This window comes from Solenopsis invicta, chromosome 16, assembly GCF_016802725.1.
Source record: "Solenopsis invicta isolate M01_SB chromosome 16, UNIL_Sinv_3.0, whole genome shotgun sequence".
Lineage (NCBI taxonomy): Eukaryota > Metazoa > Arthropoda > Insecta > Hymenoptera > Formicidae > Solenopsis > Solenopsis invicta.
This window is the reverse complement of record NC_052679.1, coordinates 14,221,783-14,248,446: the sequence shown is the minus strand read 5'-3', so window position 1 is coordinate 14,248,446 and position 26,664 is coordinate 14,221,783. Positions and strand designations below refer to the sequence as shown.

General features: G+C 37.5%; 1 protein-coding gene across 1 annotated transcript in view; it reads right to left on the bottom strand.

Annotated features, from left to right (window-relative positions):
- LOC105204975 (suppressor of lurcher protein 1) overlaps positions 1–26,664 on the bottom strand; it is a 486,519-nt gene that overhangs the window by 33,404 nt on the left and 426,451 nt on the right. Inside the window, exon 9 of the mRNA XM_026137763.2 lies at positions 5,129–5,315. Within this exon, the coding sequence (XP_025993548.2) occupies positions 5,129–5,315 (187 nt within the window). The remainder of the gene's footprint in view (positions 1–5,128; positions 5,316–26,664) is intronic.

Genomic DNA, 26,664 nt, shown 5'->3' with positions numbered 1-26,664 from the left:
CACAATTAGTTTATCATGTAATATGCTATAATGATATCAAGGCGAGAGAAGGGGGAAAATTTAAATACAGAAATTTGATTGAAAAAAAAAAAAAAAACATTTACGTATTTAACGCTTCATTTGGTTTGACTTTTAGTACAACGGCGATTCTCACTGCGACATCTCACGCGATATTTAATTTAAAAGATTGTTGGGTGACAACATGGCCCACAACACTGCGCAGTCATTGTGTCAGTGTTGCTTCGACGTGCAGTCTTCGTTACGCGTCGCGAAACAATATTCGATAGAAAAACTTTTCATTTCCTCGACAAAAGACGCTCCGCTGCCGAGGGGACTCGTATTTCCATTTCTGATTTCACGTCCCGTTAGAACACAAGGAACAGGAATCAAGATGTATTTGTCCCGGTACGCGCACCGGAGCGTGTACTGCAACACGTTGCACGTTGTCCAATTTTATATTCCGTGCTTACGACGCCGCTAGCGAACTTTGAACGATAACTCGACACCGAGTTGACATTCTCGCGAGTCTGGACTTTCGCTTCAAAAATTCTCGACACTCGCTGTCGTCCATCGCGAAAATTATCCAGAACAATCTGTTTGCCGAGTTGAAAATACCAAATAATTGCGGTTGTAAGCGATTCATGAAATAATCATTTTCGCTTGTTGCATAACACGCTTATTAAAATGAATATCGTATTCAAGGTAAACAATTACAATAGTTGCAATATTTATTAAACACATGCAGTAAAATGAGTAAAATAATATAAAAATGTTTTAAGACAGAAATGCAGTTTGATCGAATATTCTCATGTGTTTGCGACTGCTGGACCAAATATCAAATATTTGAATGGATATACTGGAGCCCACATTGCACTTATCAGCAAATATATTATAAGTGCTACACGTTGCAGTATATTTGCAGAAAAATCCTTGCAAAGTAATAAAAATCACGTTGACAAAACTACTACGCAATAGTACTAAGTTATATTATTGATTTCTTTCTCTCTCTCTCTCTCTCTCCCTCTCTCTCTCCCTCTCTCTCTCTCTCTCTCTTTCTTTCTCTCTCTAAAATGTATTTAAATTTATTTTGAAGTATAAAAACGTATAGATGTGCTACATAAAATTTTTATTTGATCTAATAACAAATCTGACGGTATACTGATGGTAATCGAAATAAATATGACGTAATGTTACAAAATACATATTCGACAATTCGAAATGCATTTCGATTAAAGAAAATATCTTCGAGAACGATGTATATTTTGACTATATAGTTCACATCAAGTATGTAATTACCAAATTTTTAATGAATTGAGCATGAAAAAAGTAACATTTTTTTTCTGACAGAATGATATGGCAAGTTTTCAAGGAACAATCGCGTTATACTCATTTTTGCATAAAAGTAGCGACGTTCTCTTGTTGCGTTTAGCGTTTGAGCATTCCTATTATGCTCCTCCTATTTGAGCTCAACGTGCCGTGGTTTACTGTATCATAATTACGCAATTGCCTTGCGGGTACAATTCACAATGGATGGCTTTTAACCAGCCAATTTACAATACGCAAGACATAGCGAGAGAGAGCCAATACAACCAATAAAGAATATTATTTGCCTGCGCGCAGGCAGGCCTACGTGTATGAACATGTGCAGTGATTTCGTACATGAGCAAATTTGTGTGGCGTTACTGCATGAATGCGCGACCATGTATGCTCGGAGGAAAATTTCGACCAATCTACTCGCATGATTGGAAGGAAACTGGGCAGGAAAATCAGATGACGACGCGACTGCTCTTCAATGTCCTATTCAAAAGAAATCATTTTAGCATTTGAATGTACTCACGTTTACTACGTGCGTCACGAATAGGTGTTACAAAACGTTTGTCCAGTGTCTTATAAACGAATGAGTTATGTTGGCGTTAATGTCATGTATCTTTGTGAAACAAAATTAACGTTCACATTTTTTAAATATTACTTTTCTTCTAGAAGAAACTTGTATATGTAAGGGAAAGTCACCAACACTTTGTTTTTGAATAATATTTCTTAAACAAAAGAACAAAACTTTAAAAACATGAATAGAAATTAGAAAGTGTCTTTTGTTACTAATACTGTTTCATATTTTGTAATAATTACCATTTTTGCAAAATAATCAAAACAGAGTTAAAAAATAAATCTAAAAACTGTTGCAATAAGCAGTAATGATAGAATTCAGATACGGCCCCATAGAGATAAAATAAATTGATGAACTAAGCATTTTTATGGATTAAACAACAAAGTTAATAAAATTAAATAGTTGGAATTGAATCCATTGTATACGGTTTTTTGGCACCTTATTATTGTGTACGTGGATCTATCTAATTTTCCTACTTTAAGGTATTAAAGAAAATATGAAAAAATTCATGAAACATCTGTCAACATTGTAGTTGATAATTTCCTAATTATTGTTTATTCTCACAGAGAGAGAAGTGTATCGATTTACGCAGCGCAGCGATTTTATGTTCTAAACCATAATACGAAGAAAAGATGAAAAAATAAAATAAAAGAATTTTAGGAAACTATAAACATGTAAAATAATCTAATATTATCAATCATGTTTGTAATAATTCATTATTGTTTAAATTATGCAAAAAAAATTTTATTTTTGTTTCTCAAGAATCCGTTTTTTTTCAGATTTGATGTAGGAAAAAGCTATGAATTATTTTATATGAGTTTTTATTTCTTTAATTATCTAAACAGATCTTATTTTTATGAGTATTAATATAGTGCAACGTTCAGTTTTTAAAAAATAAGAGCTGTCACTTTAGGAGGTCTATTCCAGTATTGGCGACGTTCCTTTATAATTTCAATTTTATATTAGTAACGTATATAAATTTGAAACTTTATCGTTTTGCACATTACCGTAAAGAGAAGGACAGTACGTTACGATCGTTCACATTATTCATGTGTACGTTATATTGATCGTAACTCGCGGAGTTTATGTAATGGCAACTATCATTTCAAAGATAGAGAAGCCCTGTGATCACTGTAGAATGCACGGCAGACGATTATGGATCGGGGTAAGTACCACTTAAACGTTAGTTCAATGGTACGCGCGAACCCTAATTAAATCGCGTTTCAGCCATGTGGAAAATGAATGAGAGGATGAGTGATCGCAGCGAGTGCAATTGTCGAAGAACCCGCAGCGGTTGTATCGCAGCGGTTTCCCGGGATTTCCTATGCTGATCTGTCTCTCCTTGATCATGACGACAGGTACTTCCTTCAATCTCTATGTTCTAGAGAAAACGCTTTCAGACGATCTCCGTTGCTTGGGACTCGGTATTCTCAAAAGCTTGGTCAGATTTTTGAAAATGAGGATCTTTTGTAGGATTCAAATAAAATTTCTTGCACACTGATAAAAATGACAATGCAACTTTACGTATACGAATGGGCGAATTTAGGCGAATGTGTATTGACCTGGAAGGGAGGAAAAGGCGATATGCGTAAACGTACCAGAAAAATTTGAAAATGTTCGAGACAACAATTTTACTGCGCATTTGCCAGATTGGAGAACCACGGTTTCTCCACACTTTCGACATCGCACAATTTTCAAAAGCAAGGAATATAAAGCAATAACGCGTTTAAATTATACGATGAAGCAGTACCTGTCTTATTCTTAGTCCAGCTTACGACGAAAAGTTTCTGATAAAATTTTTAGATTGCACTTATCGTACTTCAATGGAAAGGTTTGAAGGCAGACTTTGCGACTGTCTGTTACGCGCGTGCAAATACATAATGTACCTCATGGTACATCTTTTGTGTCATAAGAATGGACTGAGAGTCCTGGGTAGAATCATACGTATCGTAAGAGTTATGCTGCTAAACGCAATGTTGAATGTACTTGTGAAAACACACTGCTATACAGATCCGGCATATGCACTTTATGTTTGAATCGATCGCGCGACCGTATGTACAAGCCCTCTCCCGAAAAGAGACATAATTTTCCAAGTGAAGACAGAGTAAAGTTGCCGAAATCGCACCACTTTTGACATAACGGCTGAAATTACGAGGAATATTTTTAATTTTCTCACGTTATAATTAAGTATATTTTTTTCTTTCATATTTATTTATTGTCATAAATTTTTAAATAACGATTTTTAAGAAGCTTTTAAATGGTGCGATTTAAGCAACTGGTCTCCTAAACCGCAACACAGGTTAATAATATTACTCTTCCTGGGGTAAAACGACACTTTTTTTGTTAGATTCTTTCTCTAAAAAATGCGTTAGATTAGCATAACTTTATTAATATTGGAGATAAATACCGTAAACTAAATATAATTTCCGTCAATGTCATAATTTTGATAACTTTCCAATAATATTGCAATAACATTGCTACATTACGACAATATTGTTACAATATATACTCTGTATGATTATTATATTTGATTTTATATTGTATATAACCACGATCAAAGCAACAGTGAGATTTAGGAGATTAAAGCATTTTGTAAAACTTTATTTATTTAATTTACAAATAAGAACACAAAGTTATTTGAACTTTGTCAATTTTATTTCAATAATATTGTAATTATTACAAATTATCTAAATTTAAATTATTTATTTTATCTTTTTTGCAATAAAGCTACGGAATATATTAAATTGAAAAATAGCAGCAAAGTTACAATTTTTCCATAAATAACAAAATTTCTTATTAATAACAAAATTTCATATTGTATATAACCACGATCAAAGCAATAGTGAGATTTAGGAGATTAAAGCGTTTTGTAAAACTTTATTTATTTAATTTACAAATAAAAACACAAAGTTATTTGAACTTTGTCAATTTTATTTCAATAATATTGTAATTATTACAAGTTATCTAAATTTAAATTATTTATTTTACCTTTTTTACAATAAAACTACGGAATGTATTGAATTGAAAAATAGCAGCCAAGTTACGATTTTTCTATAAATATTAAGTACAAAATTTCTATTGTTCGTAACATGTTGAGTTCAATGAAGGATGATGACAATGTTATACAGTTCCCAAATAATTCCACAAAGAGTGTACACGTGCTATGGTTGAATTTATACGCGAGCCGGTGCGATATCGTCAACCTTATCCTATTTAGTTAATATTAAGATATGGTAAACTTACTCATTTGGATCGCTCGGTGAGTGAAACAGATTCAAGTCCTGGAATATAACCTGCACCCGCTCCTTTCCTCTTCCTTGGAAGTCGTATGTACAGTGTGTTCTGGGTGGATATGGGTTTGGGTATCCAGGTGACATAACTACGCCCGTTTTTGTTGAATCGCTGTTGTAAACCACGTCGCAGAGCGACGCTGTAACAAAGAGATGTACGGTGACTTAACGAGCAGCAACAGTCGACAAATAAAAAAGGTATGTAACGAAAGTAATTAATTGACGCACAGCCAAAGGAAGAAAAAAGGCCAATTAAATTACGCGACAGCTTCCTTCGTTGGCACTCTCATCTTTTTGTACTGAAAGATACGTTGTACGAATTAAATTATGAATATTTCGTGTTTTAATTACAAGTGCTTGCGCATCGACGCCTGCTATAATATGCAAACGAGCACTGGCTCTGCTGTATCATAAGGACGCGTTGCATAAAAATCACGCAAAGACTACAAAAATATGATAATAATCATGACGCATATTTATTACTTCTATTAGCGAAAATATTGCAAATTAAAATATATGCGATGAATTTTTAAAATTGCGCTCTCGTTGAAAGCGTAGAAGGTACAATGGCAGACATGGAAAAAAAAACCTTTATTTGTGTTAGCAACGGTAAATAATTTTAGAACGAACCGTCTATTTGTTATCAAATAAATTAAAATTGTAATACGATACAAAAGACATTCATGTCTCCAGCCCTGTCGCGTTTCTTTTTACAGTTTCACCCTCTTTACGCGTCTGCCCTATTCGCATAGCGTTAAGATTGAACGAGTCTCACAAGGAAGAAGGTATGAAATTATTTAATGTGATAAATATCTTAACCCGCTTTGCCGCGTATAACGGTACCGCGATTGTAGCGCATATTCGTTTCGAGTCTCTACGCTTTAATCTTCCCGACAGTTATTAATCTTTCCGTAATTTAACGCCAGAATCGCTGAGGTACGCTTCGCAAGATGAATCTTCCGAAGAAATGCCGTCATTAGGCAACCCCCGTTACGAACGCGTGAGCGTGCGTATTTGTATATTTTCTCGTGAATATATTTTCCGCGTTTCTCCCACGAGTTCCTCCTCTCGCGGTAAACACTGCGCTGTCTATCCGTGCGTAAACCATTAGCGTTCCGCAATATAATTGTAAAATTCGAAGTTACCGTACACTGTGCACGTTCAAAGATATAACATTACGCCCGAGTCTCACGTGTTTATACGTAACATGAAAACCATGAAAATCGTGCGATGAAAAATTACATAATTGTGATATTTACCGCGGTTGAACAACAATGATTGTCATAATCACAGCTGCGATAATTATCGGGCATTATATTCCTAAACAATTTGCTCGCACGAACCATCGAGTACGGTGTAAACTTACTGTTGACTTGGTTTAGAAACTGGCCAGCGGTAATTAATATTGCTATACGATGCGTATAATCGGGATGCCGAAAAGCTGGCTTAGGGATGCGGTAATGCATTGAATACGGGGCTATCTCGTAATTCATCGTTTGGCTATGCAATACACGTTTCGATACGCGTTCGTATCCAGGATACGAAGAAATTCGATAAAACTGTCATTTGGCCGGCGTCACCGTTGCTACGATTTCGCGACTCAAAGCAGCCGACACGAGGCCGACAATAGCTTTTATCGAGTTTGGAAAAAGTAATGCAATATCTCGCCCGGACAGCTCTACCTTAACGATCTTAGACTTTGTAGACTCAAACATATATATATATATATATACATATATATATATATATATATATATATATATATATATATATACATATATTCTTTATATAGTGGACTAGGATCTATATATATATATATATAAGTTCTTTGAGCTAACGAGAGAAGATATTTGTATCAGCTCTGGCGCTTTTAACGGTTGCGCTTGAGAGGGAAAGGCATTGATACAAGGACTTGGATGCGCTGAAACTGGAAAGGTGCGAGGTATCAATGCGCCGCGTCGTCGTCAGTCATGAATGTTGTATGAGTGTTTGTATCAGAAGCGTACTTATCTCGAACTTTGCGTTGCTATATTGGAAATATCGTTCGCGCTGTGTTCCAGCTCCTCCCTTTTCATCCGTTCTCTTAGCGTCATTCTTAGTTCGATTTCCGCTTTGAGACTTGCGTCTACGGTAATGTACGTGACATATGTTAAGAAAATGCATTTAAGTTTATATCGACTGAATTCGAAGCAGCCCGAACGTTTTTCCAAACAGAGCGCGTCAAATTCAATATCAATATATTTTATTCTTATTATTGGAAAAATTGCGTCTCCCATTAATTTTCTCTACGTTTCTTAGTCGTTCCATCAATGCATAATTTTCACTCCATGGCATATTATTGGAAATGCCGGACTGGAAATGTGCATTATGCTGTGCCGTAATGGCCACTGCCGTCTAAAGCTTTCTTATTGTTGAGCATTGCGTTGCGCTGTCTCTCTCTCTCTCTCTCTCTCTCTCTCTCTCTCTCTCTCTATATATATATATATATATATATATATATATATATATATATATATGCGGGGAAACTTAGGAGAATGGGTACGCCGCAAAAATAAAAAAGGCAGAAGGCAGAAGCGGACATTACGATTTTGCGGGCATCTAATGTCATGAAAATAGTATGCAACGGCTTTACAAGGCGAAGCGATGTTGACCGTGTTTAACGATATTCGATTAAAAATACATTAACTCTGCGAAACTCGGCGTCGGTGTAAGTTAATTACGTAACATAGACAATTGTCTTTTCATTAATTAATCTACAGATTTATTGGCTTCATTTATCGAACGTTCAAGAATTTCAGATAAAAATTTACATTCTATATTTTATGTTTGTTTATAGTAAAACGACGCTAATATTGGCATAGCTCTTCTAAAGCGGCACCTTCTTACTTCTCCGAAACTAAACATTACATTGTATTAATATTGATAAAAATATGATCTGTTTAAATAATTAAACAAATAAAAATTCGTATCATTGATTTATGATTTGTTTTTATATAAAGTCTGCTAAAAACAAATTTTAGAAAAGTGAGAATGAAATTTGCAAATTGTACAGATTAAATTGTGAGTATATTGTTGATAACGATAAATCATTTGTTTATAAGCTTTCTAAAACTGTTCATTTATATTTTTCACTTTCATATTTTTATAGCAGTTTAAAATATAAAATTGATGTACAATGTAAACTGATACACCTCTTTGTGAGAATTTATATGAATTCATATTTAAAAATTTATAAAATTATATCGTGTTACTCAGTTTATTAGTTTATTTCACTGTTAATACCTTTCCCTCGGGGCTACGTGTAAATTTTGCTTTTATCGCCTGCTGCACCAGTTTCGGGACCCAATTTCTCAGACGCTCTTTTGGAAGTGTGGAAATATTAATACAAAATATGGAACAGTATTATAAAAACTGTTACATCGCTTGATAGAAGATACTTTTTATTTTGTACTCATTTTTTATCAAAGTTTATTTTGAGCTTTTGTTTAAAAAAAAAAATTATTCAAAAACAAAGTAGTGCGCCAGTATTGACAACTTTCCTCTTCTTTTTATTTGAGCGCCATCCGTTGAGAGTATCGACTTTTGGGCATTGTTCGTAAGGGAGAAGCCAAATATCACCGAGAAAGGCTGGATAGCAGGAAAGAGATGCGCGGCAAAAGCGGCAAACGTTTTAATTTGCATTCATGAGCCGTCCTCTCAAAATTCTTAGAGTCACCAAGTATTCCAACTACGTCTCCCGTTATATTTGGGGAACGAATTCACTTACGGCGATCAATTTCTATACGGGCGAGAATATCGTCCTGTCAGACGTGGCTATTCCGGTGAGATTGGCAATCGACAGTTTTTAGAATAGCGATCGTTGTTTATGTAAACTATCATATATTATGTATGAGGAGAGAAAATGGTGTTGTTAGAATTCCCGTGCAACTTTTATACAAGTTACGAGCGGCACGTCTAAAAGTCAGTCATACCCTGATAATGTGCAAAATGTCGCGATTAACGCTTTAATCCAAAGCGACGCAATTTCACGCTGCAGTCGCTTTAGTCGGGTACAAAAAAAAAACCAGAAAAAAAGAAATCTCAGAACTATTACTCCTACGGTGACGATCTCACCGCGCTGTTTTACACAAACTTCCGCAGCGTGGCGCGTAATTGCGCGTGGGGCGCAACACACGCGGTGATACGAGGCGGCGTTGCATGGCGTTGTCGGAATAGTTTTAAGCTCGTTTCACTGGCGGGTGCGAGATATATTCGCAATCCACCTGCGTGGCAGGCGGTCAGCGTACGGAAAGGCTCCCGAGCGCGGTGGCCTGTAATGTAACGTAAAACCGTTGACAATCCCCGTCTTACCACAATCGCGGATTTCCTAATTAAACAGCACATTTAGCCGGGAACAAGCGAGTCAGCAGCCGGCCCGGCGGGTATTAATAATTTACGAACTTTGTTGAAATTAATTTGAACGCCATTTGCGAGCCGCGTCTTGGCGGTAAGTCCTGTCCTAACTCCGCAGATTTAAGCAACTCTCCCTACTCTGCCCACCCATATCCGCCCCTCACTCAGCAGAATCCGTACCGGGGGATATATCCGCATGGGTTTCCGGTTCCGTTCCCGAATGATGAACGTTCATATTTTCTTGCGCAATTCGGCGTAACCGCGAATACGAACATCCGTGTGCGCTAGCTGCGCCCTTGTAGCTGTAGCTGCCGTCGACCGGCAAAAAGTTCCTCCCGCCCGGCCATGAAATTTAATTTAGACTTTAAATCAGACTTTTTCGTCGACACCTCTCCGAGGTGTCCGATCATTCCGAAGCGACGATTCCGCAATGAAAAATTACTTTCTTCAGTTTTATACCTGCGCGATTTATCCTGCGCTATAGGCCGCCGTCGATCCTCTTAAGCGCAGATATTGTACATATACGTATGTGTACTCGTAATATACATTGTACAGAAATAAAATTATCGAAAATCCGTTGTGAAAACCTTTCGTTTCCTCTCAAAATTTACGGAATCTTTCTATTTTTCAATTCGCGTTCGCGGAACGTCAAGCGCACTCGCAGAAAATATATCAAGGTTCGTATATTCAATATAAAGTTGAGTTATGATCGTGAAAAAAATATCACCGATCAATCTTTCACGTCGCATTAGTCTGCCGCGATACCAAATGTTTTTATAAATAAGAGACGCCACGGATGCCCCTTTTAAAATAGCTTCCAGCTATAATGTCGCTCACGTACGTAAGATAATTGATTAATTGCGGAGCTTTTCAGACAATAGCGTCTCATTGCATAAGCGTTACTAAGTGCCCTTTAATGCGTGCTTTTTCCACCTTTTTGCATCTCTTTTTTTCGAGCCATGCGAATAGCTGCTGCGAATAGATGAAGATAAAAAAGATGTAGCCTGTGGCCTAGAAAAAGGTTATCACCTACTTTACCGGCTAGCGAGCAGCTCGTTTATCGTTTGCAGGCGCGTTAAGTGACCTTTGAAATCTCGCAAGTTCAGCATACTTTATTATTTCGGCAAAGGTCAATAGTTCACGCGTTAATTTTACAATCTCTTATAATAAACTGTCGACGAATCACGCCATCTATAATATCATCTCGATCTTTATTGTGTAAATTTTTTGAGAATCGAAAGAAAAAAAAAACAAAAGAAATAAGTAACGTAGAGAAAATTTCATAAAGATGCAATTTCAATTTTGACGACAAAACGGAGAAAAATATTTTGTAAATGCCGCAAATACAATAATATAGAAAAAAATCGTAAACCCGCAAATCCATTTATCGTTGAAAATAAATCGTTGACCGTTTCAACGGATTTCAATGTCCTTAAAAATCTGCAGCTGTATTGTACCGCGTGTGTTTGCGCAAAACTTTTTTCAATATCTCGAAGCTCTGCCAAAACCGATAATCAAAAAGCCTTGAATCTTGCGGGTGACGAAAGTCCGCCGTAAAACTCGTCGGACTGCAGGCCACAATGAATTTTGTTCGGAAGGCGATCGACAGCGTCCAGCGCAGACACAATCGCGGCGCGGCGATTCGACGGACGCGGACGGCTGGTTCCAGCGAGTTCGCCGACGATATTTAATGTCATCGATAAGACACGACAGTTAAGCGGGGCATGACGCACGCCGGAAACAGACCGGCGGCGCGGTCTTTAGCGGAGAATTTTGTGAGATTGTCGCGATGCGGATATACCGGTGGTTTTGTCTCGAAACGAGTCTGTAGAACACGTCGGAACCCCCCGTTAAAGAAACAAGGAGGAAACGAGACAGAGGGGCGGACGGACGAGCTTCCTCGTCGTCCCGGTGAGGAGATAAGGGTACCGAGGAGACGAATAAGGAAATGAGAGAAGAGAGAGCGAGAGACAATGCGCGAGTGGGAGAGTCGCGGAGGCAGGTGCGGAAGGAAGGCAGGCAGGCAGGCAGGCAGGCAGGCGGTGGGACGGAGGGCGGACAGGAGAACGGAGCGGAAGGCAACTTACTTAACGTTGCTACAAAATGGAACGGTAACTAATTCCGACTAGGTCGGCTGATTTATCGGCTTTTCGCACCGCGTCGTCGCACTTTGTCGCTGCTTTCCCGATGACTCCGCCCGACTTGTCTCGTCGTCTCTCGCTTCTCCGTCTCCGTCTCTCCCGTTCGACACCATCCCGTTCGCGCGCGTCTGCCTATTGTGCTGTTTGCGTCTCGTAAATTATAATTACATTATTTTCCGCCTTTGCAGCTATAAGGCAGCGTTTTTCTCCCTCTCGCGTTACGTTTTTTTTTCACACGAATTCTACCGTCCGTCGCCGCCGCCGCCGTTGCTGTTGCCGTCGCCGCCGTTCTCTTTTTTCGTCGCCGTCGTGGCCAGTTTTCTCCTCGCTTCGCAACGGTCGAATATTTTGATCGATATCGTTTCCAACGTTCGATCGCCATTTCCATTAGCTGATGAGCTCCTCTCTCGCGCGCGCGACCGGCAAAGAATACAAAAAGTTCACGAAATGGTGCAGAAACGAGAGAAAGAGAAAAGGAGACAGATAAACTCCATGCTTTATGCGACGGGCTGTGCCGACGCGTTAAAGTCAATGAAATATTTAATCCTTGCGCCTCGCTTGCTCTTCTCGCATCGGCGCATCTCATCTTAAATTTCTGGAAGATTCCGAAAGATTTGGAATTGATTGCAAAATGAAATTTTGCAGACCATCGCTCTTGATCTCGTCGACACGTAACGAGTTTGCACGTACACACAAGTTGGACTTTCCTTAGAGAAATCTCAATGAAAAATTTTAACGATGCGTTTAACTTTCTTCCATCCGACTGAATCGCGGATAGTGTTAGCTGTTATTTACATAAAATTATCATCTAGATAAAGATCGCTTTGTTTTATCTTTATTTAGATTATTGTAATGAACGTTATCTTTATTTTCATCTTAGATAAGAGAAGCGTTATCTTTTTCAAATTATTTAAAGTAACGTAAACGGTGAAAATATTGTCCTTAGTCTCAACCTCCAAGTTATCATTTATCCTAACAAAAGAACTTTTTAAAACGATAACGACAGAGTCGCGTTCCAAAATTCACTGCCAACATTGAAAATCTATAGTACACGTAACGTGAACTGGTAATGGGATTTTTAGTACTGGCAGTATATATCGGAACGCAACATAGATCAGTAGTGCAACATAAAAATTGTCTCGAAACAAATTCGAAAACTTTTCTGAAGAATTTCTTTTAACCATTATACACATTATATAATGTAAATTTATATTAATATTTCTTCGATCTTTTAACTTTAATTTTTATTTGCGCATCGATTCAAATCCAAAGAGAAATACTTTTGTCAGATTAAATTATTTCACCAACTTTTATTTCTAAAAAGTAAAGTTTTAGAAATAAAAATAGCAATATAATTTAACAATTATCTGAAATTAAAATTACAATATGTATATATATTTTTATCTTTCATCTAGATATATGCAAAGAGAAATACTTTTGGTCAGATAAAATTATTTCAAGAACTTTTGTTTCTAAGAAGTAAAGCTTTAGAAATAAAAACAGCATAATTTAATAATTATTTAAATAACACTGTATATATTTTTATTTTTCATTTAAATAAATCCAAAGAGAAATACTTTCTCTCAGATTAAATTATTTCAAGAACATTTGTTTCTGAGAAGTAAAGCTTTAGAAATAAAAATAGCAATATAATTTAACAATTATCTAGATAAAACTATAATATATGTTTCTTATCTTTCATCTAGATAAATTAAAATGAAATTTCTTTTATCTAAGATACATTTATATGTAATTTATTATATGTATATTTTTCTAGATAATTTTAAGTTATCTAAGCGCAACACTGTTCGTGGGACACTTGAGATCGGTACATTGACTCTAATATGTAATTCCATAGGTGAAGCATCCATCATCTATCAATGCCAACAAGCTCGCGCGGAGTTCGTCTATCGAGATCTCAATTAGCGACGATAAAGCTCGTAGTATGAATGAACCGTCTGCATCAACGGACCGCATCGCAACTTCGTAATCCTCAAACTCGGTTATAAACTTAATCCTTTCAGCGCTAAGCCGACGCAAAATAGTCGTTACACGACGTGCTCAATGTAGTCAAATGACGTGGAAGCTACGACTAAGCAGCATATGGAGCGATAGTCGCGCGCATCTACCGCGCCGGCGGACGGATGCGCGGTGTTGCAAGTGCAATCAAGAACGATTCTTTAGCGATGACAAGATTTAACACGGGGGAAAAGTGTGTAGGAGAGGTGCTGGTTGGTGTTCCGCAGTGACATATCGTGGTCGTCCCAAGAGGAGGTCAGACTGAACTAATTACCATGAAAAGAATTACTCTATGAAAAAGTATTAAGTCTGGGATATATAAAATCTTCTCTTTCTCTAATTTCACCTTTTTCCGCCAGCCGTAGCCATCCGAGGATGTAATTTATCTTAAAAAACCGCAGAAGGATCAGGAGCGAGTTTGAAAGACGACGGTCTCGAGATAATCTCTATATTTCCCGTTCCTTCGCGATCGATGTGATTGCCAAATATTTTTCGAGCGATTTTTTAAGCATTTAAACTCTCGTCCCGTGTAAACGGCAACTGTGGTGAGACACGGTTTTCCGCGATCCACGTATCTTCGCCAGACATCCGTTAAGACCACAAGCTAACGGGATTCAGACTCGGCGCGAAACGACGACCATTCTTCACGCGGAAAAGGTACCCGCCGTCCTTTTATTTTTTTCTCACGTTCGCCGGACGGACGCGAGACGATCGGTAATCGTGACAGCCGATCGCTCTTCCGGAATTCAGCTGGAGGACAACGAGTTCCGTGAGGAGCTCTCTCTCTCCTGTTTTCTCTTCGCACCTCTCTTACATCCCAGGACGAGGCAGGTGGCAATGATTAACGCGTTTCCCAAGTGTCTACGGTGAAACGTGAAATTTTGCGGCTGCCCGGAGAATTCTGCGAATCCGCGGAATTCGCGTGGTCAGAGGACGAGTCTCGGTCGTTCATCATGCGAACACCCGCGCGATTCGCTGCGGTCCCGCACGGCGCGGCGCCGCCCGGGAGGAGGCCCACGTAAGGGACGGGTGCGAGTCGAAGAAACTGGCAATTAAGTGTCACTCGCGCTCACGGACGGGATGAAGAATCGTCGGCCATTCGGTGTATGAAGGGGGGCTTACGCCGCCGAGACGGCGCTTATATTAGCGAGAGGATGTAACGGAACGCGAGCGCTCGTCCGCGTTTCTTCTTTTGGCCCGGCGGCGCGGGCGCCGGCGCCGACGGCGCGCTGCGGAAGTTTTATACCACCGGCGCGGCGTGGCGCACGGTACAGGGCTATAAACGCCGTTATATTAAAGCGGCGCGACGCTGCATCCGGGCTTTTTAACCATACAAAATATTCGGTAATAGAACGCGCGAGTTATGAAGTTGGAGTATTAAATATCTCGGTAACTCGGTAAGCGCGTCCCACATTAACAAGCGCGATCGTTTTTTTTGGAGGGAATTTTCGTTGATCCTTTCAGTAAGTATATTCCACGTTCAAAGTACCGTCACTCCGTTACTCCGACCAAGCGCGCAGTCCCTCGTCTGTGTCCGGATTGCGGTTACGTTCTCTCCTAGAAGCGTAAATAGATCTTTGCACGCCCATGCATGCTTGCGGGGCCTCCAAATCCTCGATTTCGGGTAATGTCACCGTTTCGACGTATATATTTCACGTTGATCACTGGAGTTCTTTCCTTGTTGACTCGCAGAGAGCGCAGCTGTTCGCGTTGCCGGTGACAATATATCACCGACGTAGGTAAATACGATACCGCTCCGATTTTCGGTGCAAGATAAAAATTCGCTGTTGGCATTTTGTTGTCTGACTGCGTAATATCCGGAATGGTAAACCATGGATACAAAAGCGGTACTATCGTGGTAGTCAACTAAAATGACATTTAAAAATCCCCGAAATTTGTCAAATTAACGTAGTTATATTTCCTTTATATCATCTTTTGTGCTTTGTGCATTCTCGTGTGCAATATTAAAAACCGAAACATGAAAGACAAGTCTTTCAATGCTAATTTTGCAAATTAATTTTGCTCATTATTTATCTAGCTGCCTTTATAAAGCATGTGAATAAAAGCGAAATATAAAGCAGGATTACGTCCAAAAGATCATTTTATGTGGAAGCTGTGCGTTATTTTTCATTGATGCGCAATTCGTATCATGATGTTATCGCGAGATTCTAAATGCGTATTGCAAAATTCATATTAAAACTATATTGTTTCTCGTCATATATATAATACATATATATATATATATATATATATATATATATATATATATATATATATACACGTATTCTCCCGTCATACATATTGTAAATTGTAAATTATTACTAAAGAGCTCTCTAGTCGATATGTTCGTGGTTCGTTATTTTGTAACTAATAGACGCAACAAAGCTGCATCGAGTCTAGCTCGACGTGACATTTTAGATCGAGTCGTAAATATTCCCCAATATATTATACATACATGCACTAGTCACAATACTTGTCCACTTGTATGTACGCGTCGCATCAGAATGCAAACGCATACACTTTCTTAATGGATTATAATATGCGTAATGGATATATTGCTTCTCGCGTTAATGTCGAGAGATAAAAAGTTTCGTTATTCCGAAAAACTTTCTGCCAATTGTAGCGTAGTTTAATTAATTAATAAAAATTTAATTGGATTAAAGATGTAAAAGTATAATTTGTAAATACACTTTTGGAATTCAATTGGATACATATGTCGACCCATATCGTACTAGCGTTCTTTGATCAAAAGCAACACGATAACGGTTTTTGCAGGAAATCCAATTTCCATTTCCAGATGCGACCGTCGATGAATATGGAAGTACGAACTTTCCTAATAGTGTGCAACGGATAATCGGAAATTCGTGTAATCGGTTGGAAGCGCGGACGGTTACATCCAAATACACTTTCGCTCGTGCTCTGGTCGCAAGAGACGACGACGAGTCTTGCCGACGCTTGTTGAGGAAAAACTCGGTCGTCTCATCGATTGTTTTAATTATTCAGGAAAACGCGCGCATTTCCGAAATTCTTTTTCTCACAAAGAATAGCTTTGTGTGCCGTGTCGCAAATATGCTTAATCCCCGAATTGTCGCTCTCAATTTCCGCTGCTGAAATTATTGCTATTGTAACGACACGCTTTTCAGTCGGTGGCATTATTTAACTATATTTTGTTACATTTGGCTCGGGGCCGTGTTATTGCATGCAAAGCTTCCATTGCACATTTTATGCAGTTGCTCATATAAAATCAAGTCCCGCGGGATAGTTAATGACGTCCTGTTCTCTGTTTTCTCCGTCCATAGCCACAGAAATAATACAATATATTTGCATGTGTATCCGCTACAAACATTTATACGTCCTGAGGCGGGATTAACATTTGAACTTTTCGTTCCTATAATACGAACTTGCAGTACTTATGAGATGTGATATTTATAATTTTACATTTTTTAATTTGCGACTGTAAACAACGATTGAGTTTGAATAACTGAATTATTTACTCAACGCTGCGTAATATAAATGCCACTAAAAACAAGTTGTAGACTTACGATTCCTCAGAGTCTCGTTTCTACACGCGTCCGAAGCCTGATTATTTCTCTACAAGAAGGTCAGGAAGCTATAATAACGTATGCGGTTCTGGTCTCTATAAAGTGCTTTATTTAAAGGCAATTCCCGCTCGCAAGTTCATGAAGACTCTACGAACCGTGACGGATTAAATCGATGCTTTTTATGGAAGATGAACTCCAATTTCCTCGCCGTAATATTTTTCTCTTTCTCCGCCGATATAAGTAATGTACGTTCTTCATAAATTAATTTGCGAATCGGAATCCCGAATGAGCGCTACGCAGACGCGAGTCTTAAAAAAAGTTCCGTATAGCGCAGAAATTATTGCCCATACAGAGCAACGAGCGGATGTCTCGTCGGCGATTTTTTTCCACGTCGAGACATCTCCGAGGATAAAAAGAAAGAGGGAGAGCGAGAGAGAGAGAGAGAGAGAAGAAAGAGCAAGGATAATGCGGCGCCTAGTATATGCGAGTTCGCTACGTTCTGCTTCGCGTGAGATTAAAGCCTGATCTACAATGTGCTCTTTGCGTTTTGTCTTGTCCTTTTTGCTTTTTGTTTTGTGCTTTCTGCTTTTTGTTTCCTTGCTTTGTGTATTTTTGTCACACGAAGCCGACAGACATCGTCATGCACAAAAGGCAAGGATTTTTCTGCACAAAATTAGCAAACAATTCACCAAAAGCTTCGTTTACTTGTATCTCAGCTTTATTTTCTTTATCAGACATATTTTTTATCAGACTATGTTCGATTCACCACGATACCGTGGTCGTATTTAACCTAACCAACATGTTTCTTTGTCTTTGTTGTCCGAGATAAAATTTGACGAACTTCAGAAAAGACAAGAAACACGTGACAAAAAACACGATTGTCGGTAAAACAGTGCGCGAAGAGACAAGAAAGCAAGAGGCAAAAAGCAAGAAATAGGAAGCAAAAAGCATATTGTAGATCAGGCTTAACTCTCGGTTGTCGTTCTTTGTAAATTCAGAGGAAAAATTCGAGATTCGCATCCGCGCGCTCGCTGCCGTATTATGTCATTCGTATATATCGCGGCTCGTTATGGAATTCCCGCGGGTTGCAAAGGCGGCGCGAAGGGAGAAAGGTGTGAGAGGAGAAGAGACTCCGCGACGACGAGACGGTACAGTCCGCGGTGTCTTCAAAAGGAAGGAAATCGTATGTTAGAAATGGAGGAAGAGCCCGGGAGATGGTGAAGCGCGCGGTGATATCTGTCGAGTAATCTGTAGTCTTGCGTCGCGCTCGCTTACTCTGTTTTATCTTCCTTTCGTTTGCTCGGTCGCGTCTAACAACGGTTAGATTAGCCAGAGAGGATAGAGAGAGGAAAATATGAGACGCTGAAGAGATTACTTCCATAAAAAAGGTAGAAAGAGAAAAGAGAGAGAGAAAAATTGCGAGCGAGCGTGCAGTCGAGCATGCTAACGTTGCGATTTGTGTATTGAAAGCTGCAATTTGACTCTTTCACTTCGCATGAACGCACACACACACACACACACACACGCGCGCGCGCACGCACGCACACGCACGCACGCACGCGTATGCACACACGCGCGCGCGCGTTTTTATTATGGCCAAGTGGCATGCATCGTCGTTGTTAAAACGTTTTCGTCGATCGAATTGCGGCCGGGATAAGGCAGAAAACAGAAATTTGTACCTCGCTCAAAGGAGAGAAGAAAAATTAGATATCGGCGACGACGCAGGCTCTCAAAGAAACGAAAAGTTGAATGAAAATTCTCGTCGGTGAATGCTACCTTTGCACGAGCACGACCACCGGCGGTGTATACGGCGGAGGCATTCGTGCCTCACTTAGCTCGCTCCCTGGATAAATTACTTTATCGCTACCTTCTATCTTGTTATACAGTCCCCAGATGAGAGGGTGTAGCAGACGGAAACGAGAGTACTGTATCGGCGACTTTCTCTCCGACTCGCAACCGCTGGCGTTGCTGTCTCTCTCTCTCTCTCTCTCTTTTCCTTAATACTGCGAGGAAGTAACGGGCCGGAAATAAAAGAAAATCGAAAGACCGAGAATAATAATGCAACGATTTCGCGGCGAGGCGAGTCTCCACGAGCGCGGATAACCCGATTGTAGTCCCGCGATTTTTCTTCAAGAAGCTGACCCTCTCTCGCAGGACAACACACGCGTGCTTATCCTAGATAGCGCTCCACTCCCGTGAAGATAAGATTCCGGGGACAACGTTCACCGCGAAATCCCCGGATCGCGTAATTCCTCAGCTCTAGAATTGCAAGTGGCCAGTATCCAGCGACATTGAGGTCGTAGGTTCAGGGATGTGCTCCTGTACGCCGGAGGATCTCGATATCCGAATGGTTTCTAGGCAGGCGCGACACGCGAAGGGGAGGGGACAACAAAACACATTAACACTAATCTGTCCGTGCGTCGGGCGTAGTCAATGGGGCGGCACGAATCCCATTTGTCGCCGGCGACGTCTCGTGACGTTATGTGCGGCTTTGCAGGGTAGACGGCAAGCGACCGTCTGTATGCGGCTCAGTGTGCGATACGTACATATGTGTACGGATTGCGAGAATACTTTTCGCCGGGCAAAACAATCGATGATACCACGTACGCTATTATTATATTAGTTGACGAAAAGATTGGAAAGTAACGCGTTAATTGTACCGCGCCATTACCCTTTTCGTCGCCCTTCTTTCGATAATGATCGTTACTGTCTTCTATCTGTAACGGTAACGATAACGTCATTACATTTTTACAGTAGGGTGAAGTCGCCTATTATGGGATAGGTTCCTCATATGAGGTTGCGAGATTTCTGCTACGTTAATAAACGCCTGTAGTTGGTACTATTATAAACTTATTATTCTTGGGGTGCAATCTATTTAGTAGAAAATTATTAGATTATGCGTGCAGTCGTTGAAAAAAAAAATTTGAAATTGGATGTTGTCAAGTTTTATTGAGATGAGTCTTTAAACCTTCTTTATTATAAAATAAACAAATATTTGATAATAAATTCTGCATGCAGTGATAGAGTAAAGTCGTATTAATAGAAAAATACGGGATGTAATAATTTGCTTAATTAAAAAATAAATATTAGATTTGATGATTGTGAAACCGCAAAGCGTAAAACTCGTAATATGAGATATTCAAAAATTCCCATTTATTATTGCATATTCTGAGAGCTATTCAAAAGAGCTATTCAAACTATAATAAAGTTTTTCATTGAGGAATTATGTGAAAGTTATGGCTTTCAGCATTAGCATTGAGACTTTAAAATATTTCGAAGAGAATAGATTTTTGGAGAAAAATGTTACGTACAAAAGTTTTTAAGTATCAAAAGAGCTGTTTGATTGGTCAACTAGATTTTGAGTTTGGAGCTTAATTTGAATCTAGTAAGGTCCAAGTCGATAAGACCCATCTCATATAAAAAAAAACCTTTGTGTCTCATATTAGAAACCTTTTTTGAATTAGCCAAATCAGCAACTTTGATAAAAAATTTCATATACAACAAAGTATAACTATTATCGGTTGTTAACTTTTGGCGATGAAACTTAAATATATTTACTATAATTTAGAGATAGAAATTAATAGATAAATTGTATAAATAAATGTATAAATAAATTGTAAACTTTAAAAAAAAGTATCTCATAATAGGCGACTTTACCTTGGTAACAAATTTTGTCGTTTACTTTAATCGTTTAATTATTTTAATGTTTTTATTGAAATAGATTGCGCGCTAATCCCATGATTGGATAGAAATATTACGATACAGTACTTTATATCTTGGGCTGCATTCCGATAGCCACTATCGATATTGAATAATTTATGTTACGTATATGTTATAGATTTTTAGTACTGGCAGTGATTATTATAACATGCATTCTTAATAGTGTCATTGATGTATAAAATATATTTAATCTAAATTCTTGTAAAAATATGTAGGTATACTAAAATATAAACAATTAGCAAAATTATTAGATAAATTTAATATAAAGAAAAGTTTGATTTATATACAGAATAGCTTAAAAAGAGTTTAAAGTTTTAATATTTATTGTTACATTTAACATTGACTATTAAATAAGAGGTAACTTTAAATATATAATATCTTACTATTAACATTGCAAAAAAATAACAAAAGAGTAACAATTCGTTACTTTTTTAAAATAACATTCTCAATCCTGCTAATTGATGACTTACACATGATTTCTTACACATTGATTCGTTTTTCAATAGGGGAGGATTACCGATGGGTACTAATCACAAATTATTTTTTATTATATTTCCTATTTGGTATACTGATTTGTATGCAAACAAACGTTGGAAGTTGTAGCTTAATGTTTAACCTTTAACCTTTCAACAATGACACATTAATTTATTAAGCCTTTTGCAACATGCTGCAAAAGGTATTGTTTAAGCAACCTTAAGCCGTTTAAAACCTATAAATCTTCTAAATTGTATTTGAAAGTCGAATTCATGTATTAAAATAATTTAAAATAGAGAGCATGGCTAAGATGGCATCAATCAATATTTATTTTATTAATAATTTATCAACCAAAAAGATATTTAATAATTAATATTTATTCAAATATTTCATATTTAATCAGATATTTAATTAATAAATAATCAGATATTTAATTAATAAATAGTAATAATGAAAAGGTAAAAATGACGACACAAAACTGTCTTGAATTTGTTTTTGCAATTGACATATTTTTATTCATATCAATTATTCGTTTTGCTTATATTAATAACATTTATTGTAATAAAATTTGACGGTACGATTTAGAAAATTTGATAGAGTTTAAAAAATATTGATTTAATTCGTCATAATTGAAAATATGTTTGTATACAATGAATATAAAGTATTCTACAATAGATTTTTATTTATGAAAATATAAAATTGCATAATTACCATCTACATAACTTAATAAAAAATTAATCAGTTATACTTGTTTTCCTAACACGCACAAAATAAGATATAATCTGTTAAATTTTAGTTTATATTACTTATTTCTTATTTACTTTTCATTTATAGTTTTGTCACTAAATGTTGTTTCACATTTAGTAAAAATATAATACATGATAAAGTGCAAATTATATGACTTATTCAGCAATTCTCTCTTATCTATGTATATAATTTGTTTTCTCTTTTTAATTTCTTTGCATTATGTATTTAAAAATTCTTGAGACAAATTTGAAGATAAGTTAGATATGCGAAGGTACGTTAAAAGCAACAGTGTCCTGCGCGCGCGCACACACAGGCATCATTAAATCATTTGATCTTATAGGATACACGATACTCTTGAAGAAGATTTGAAACGATCAAGCTTTTCGTGTGTCAGATGTCGGGAAAGCACGACGTGATACGGCGCTATTGGTTCCTTCGATTTTGGTTCGGCCAAGTTCCAGCTCTTCTGATAGGAGAAGGCAACCATGTAGAGATGCCGGAATACGAAAACGCGAGAGGTCAAGGGAGAAGGAAGAGGATTCGTGGGTTCTGACCTGACCGCTTATCGAACGTGGTTAGCGGCACCAGCCACTCCCGGCTTATCCCTCAGGACACTGTCCACCAACGCCGAAGCTAGCTTGACTATCTGTCCTACCGTCCGGCCCTTTGCATTTGGATTAGATGGCGCAGATTGGAATATAAGGATGGAACATGACGCTTGTTTGATCTTCGAAAGGGTGGCGGCAAATCCCTAATGAATTAATTCTTCAACTTTATTCATTGATAACGGTATCTCGTAAACGGTAATGGCGCACGAAAATGAAGAACTTAATAATTTAGAATTTAATAATTAAGTAACATCGTTTAATAATGAAACAAGACTGATAGCTTATAACATTGAACGCGTAGACCGTATTAAATATTTCCTCGGGGGTAACGTATAACCGCAGTTGCGTACAGAGAGATCGGTGTAATTATCTCGCATAGCTCGAGCATATAACACCGTTTCCCTTCACGACGATCTTCAGAGCGAGAATCACCGTGCGAGTAGCGTGCGCATATATGCGCGGCAGGGGGTGTAAGGGATTTATTAAAATTCCTATAGAGCCGTCTGCTGCGCAGCAGCTCGCGGAATTTGGAATTAGCTCCGTCGCTTTGCGTTAAAAGACAAGACGAACTTTGTGCCACGGATGCGCGCGCGGTTATAACCAAATGACGCGCGGAAAAGCGGGAATTGAATTCCGCGACGGAAACCGTGCAACCACGCGCGACATTAAAATGTCGCGTCGCGTCTCGCTTCTGCGTTCTTGTGTACAGAACGTTCTAAGTTTAACGCGACGTACAGGACATTTTTTTCTTCGAGCCGATATTACCGCGAGGTCGCCCACGAATATTTATAATATCTTTTTTTTTTTCTTCTTATAATAACTTGAACGACGACCTTCGTTCAAGTTCGCGTCCTTCGAAATCTTCCAAGACTTTTATAGACTATTACGGTAGACTAGCTGTATTAACTTTCGAACGGCTATCGGAACGTGCAATCGGGTGTGGAATTCAGTTTAATAGTTTAAGACGATTCATTGTCTATGCGAAGAAATTCGTTCTCGTATCGGACAAAGGTGTACATCTCGCAAGAATTGAAATTGGGAGGACCTTGAATTTATGCGGGCGATAAAGACGGCGACGTTCTCTCTCGACGCCCCGTGTGCGTTCCGTACAAATGTACGGACCCCACACATACACACACACGCGGCGCATTTCGCGAGACCAAATTGCGCGATCGTGCGAATCGGAGAACCGTCGAACATTCGGGATTACGCTCTCTCTGGGAATTGCCACGTACCGCGTCTCGAGTGCACGCGGGCACGTATATAGTCATCTGTACTACTGCGTACCATTCGAAATGTTTAAATGTTTGGACACGAAACTCGCTCCGCATTATGAATCATTGCCCGTAATCCTGTAAGTGTATTTTTTCACGATGCTCAAATAAGCGCGCGCTTTTAGCTTTTAAAGCGACGCGGAGTGGAACGGAGTCACGCATCCGCGGTAGCGAAGTTACGCGCGTCCCCAGGGTTACGAAAAGTAAGAGTATGCCGTGCGCGTATATTTTGAAAGACTTGGCTTTCTCATCGCAACAAATAAAAATACGCAGCACCACTCGGAAGTTTCAATAAATGGCAAAACTTTTAGAATAAAGAGACGAAAAAAAGCGTGAAAAAAGTTATCTTCACATTTTACATTAAATATTTTGAATTAACTCTAGCATGCTAACCAGAATGTTCGTTCGACCAGCGCGCTGTTTTTTGTAAACTGTAATTGTTTCTCCCAGTCTTCTTTACACAATCAGGTGTGCGTTCAGATTCCTTCCCAAGTGTTCCTCACAGGTATCATTTTACCATATTTAACATTTCATAAACAATAAAATTACACTTGGGGGACACTCGGGAGAGAATCTCAACGCACCTCAGTGGGAAAATAAGATATATTGCTTATCGTTTTTAACCTTGACTGACTATTTGCTCACTAGTGTCCGTTTTTTTTATTCTTTCTTTGATTCTTCGTGTAAAAAGTTGAATGTAATATAATAAATAAATAATTATAATAAAATAAATTATAATGCGCAAACATTTCTTTGGTTTAAATATAAAAAGGATCAATACCCAGTAGGTACATACATAAATATATTATATTTGGCAAATAATTTAGTTCATATTTGTTTGTATTTATCGAAACTTTTAAACGGCACTCTTATTGATAGAGAAAAACATTGTACCAACAATTATAAATTTGTGAACAAATAGAATTTCTTATCATAAAATCGTAATAAAAACAATAAATTATATAGAACAAAGAAAATATAGAGGAGAGTTTCCTCTTATGAGCCTAAAAGATAGCGGGATTTCAGCTAGATTAATAGGTGTCATCTACTCACCATAATCTTATTGCTTTTTGAATGAAATGCATTTAATAGAAAAATTGTTAATAAATCGTGCATATATTCGACGTGAAAAATTAGAAAAGATCTGAAATTGGTAGTTGTTAAATTCCAAATTGAGATGAATTTTTAAACCTTGTTTATTATATAATAAAGAAATATTTGGCAATAAATTCTGCATGCAGCGATAGAATAAGATCGCAATAGAAAAAAAACGAGATATATTAAACTATATAATTGTAGAGATAAAATTTAGTGAAATCGTAAGGTGTGAGGCTTATAATATAAGATACTGAAAATAGAAAGAAAAATAGAATTACAATGATAAATCCCACAAATAACAGGAATTGAATGTCGAGTGCTTTTTCTGCGATGCTTGGCTTCAACAATCCGAAGATGAGCCTTGGGTCCCATGCATCGCATGCTTATACTAAGCGCACGTTGACTACGTTGGAAATATTGACCGTAAGTGGATTATTGCAAATAAACTTTATTTGTATATCAGAACATTTGTATTTTACATAAAATAAAGTTTCTTAATACTGATTATTTTGCACTTTATTAGCAATTTTTTTAAAGTATCTTATACATGGAGAACAATAATTTTATTATATCAACAGAACATATTATATATGTACGATTGCGTTTTGATGAAACTAAATAGAAATTCTGATTATAACAGGACTCGCAATTTTACAATCAGAACGTCTGATAGATTTTATTAAATCTGATAACTCCTACAAAATTTCTGTTCATCTGTTTTTGAACAAATGTAGTGATTGAATTTACCAGATTTATAAATAATAACGTAATAAAACTCTTTCTTCGATCTATTATAAGCACACTTTTTCAATTTTGCATAAAGTTCTTTTTTATATTTTTTTAACTTTTAGAAAAAATAACACTTGTTATTAGATTTTCCATTTCAGTATTAAACCTAATAAGCTTAATTTCCTTCAAAATTCATCATGTTTTCAAATTCTGCTAATAGGTTCCCGTCATTTACATAAAATGAACTTAATATCTCATAATATAGAGAACTTTCCTCTAGTAATATTAACCATTTGCATTAAATTGTTACATTTAAAAAAATAATAATATAAATGTAGATAACGAAAAAATTGAACGGATTGATTGTGAGATTTGAAATTTGCAATTCTTTATTCTCGTTCTTAGTACTTAGAGTTACACCATTGTTACACCACTGTTTCACTGCCTATCATATTGTATTATTCCGATTGTCTATTTAATCGGTCATGTTTGGTAATTGTCACAACTTATGTTTATGAAGTCTATGCAGTTATAGTGCTCTTTCATTATAAATTAATAGCTGCACAAATATTGTTGCCGCAATGAAATAAACAATTATAAATATTTTATAATTATTGCAGTTATTTTATTGCAATTGTAACTATATACAAGTAAAGCTTTAGTTGCAATAACTATAAAATAGGTTATTGAATTATACATAATTTAGTTCTTCATATAAAACTTATATAATTATTATTTTTATAGT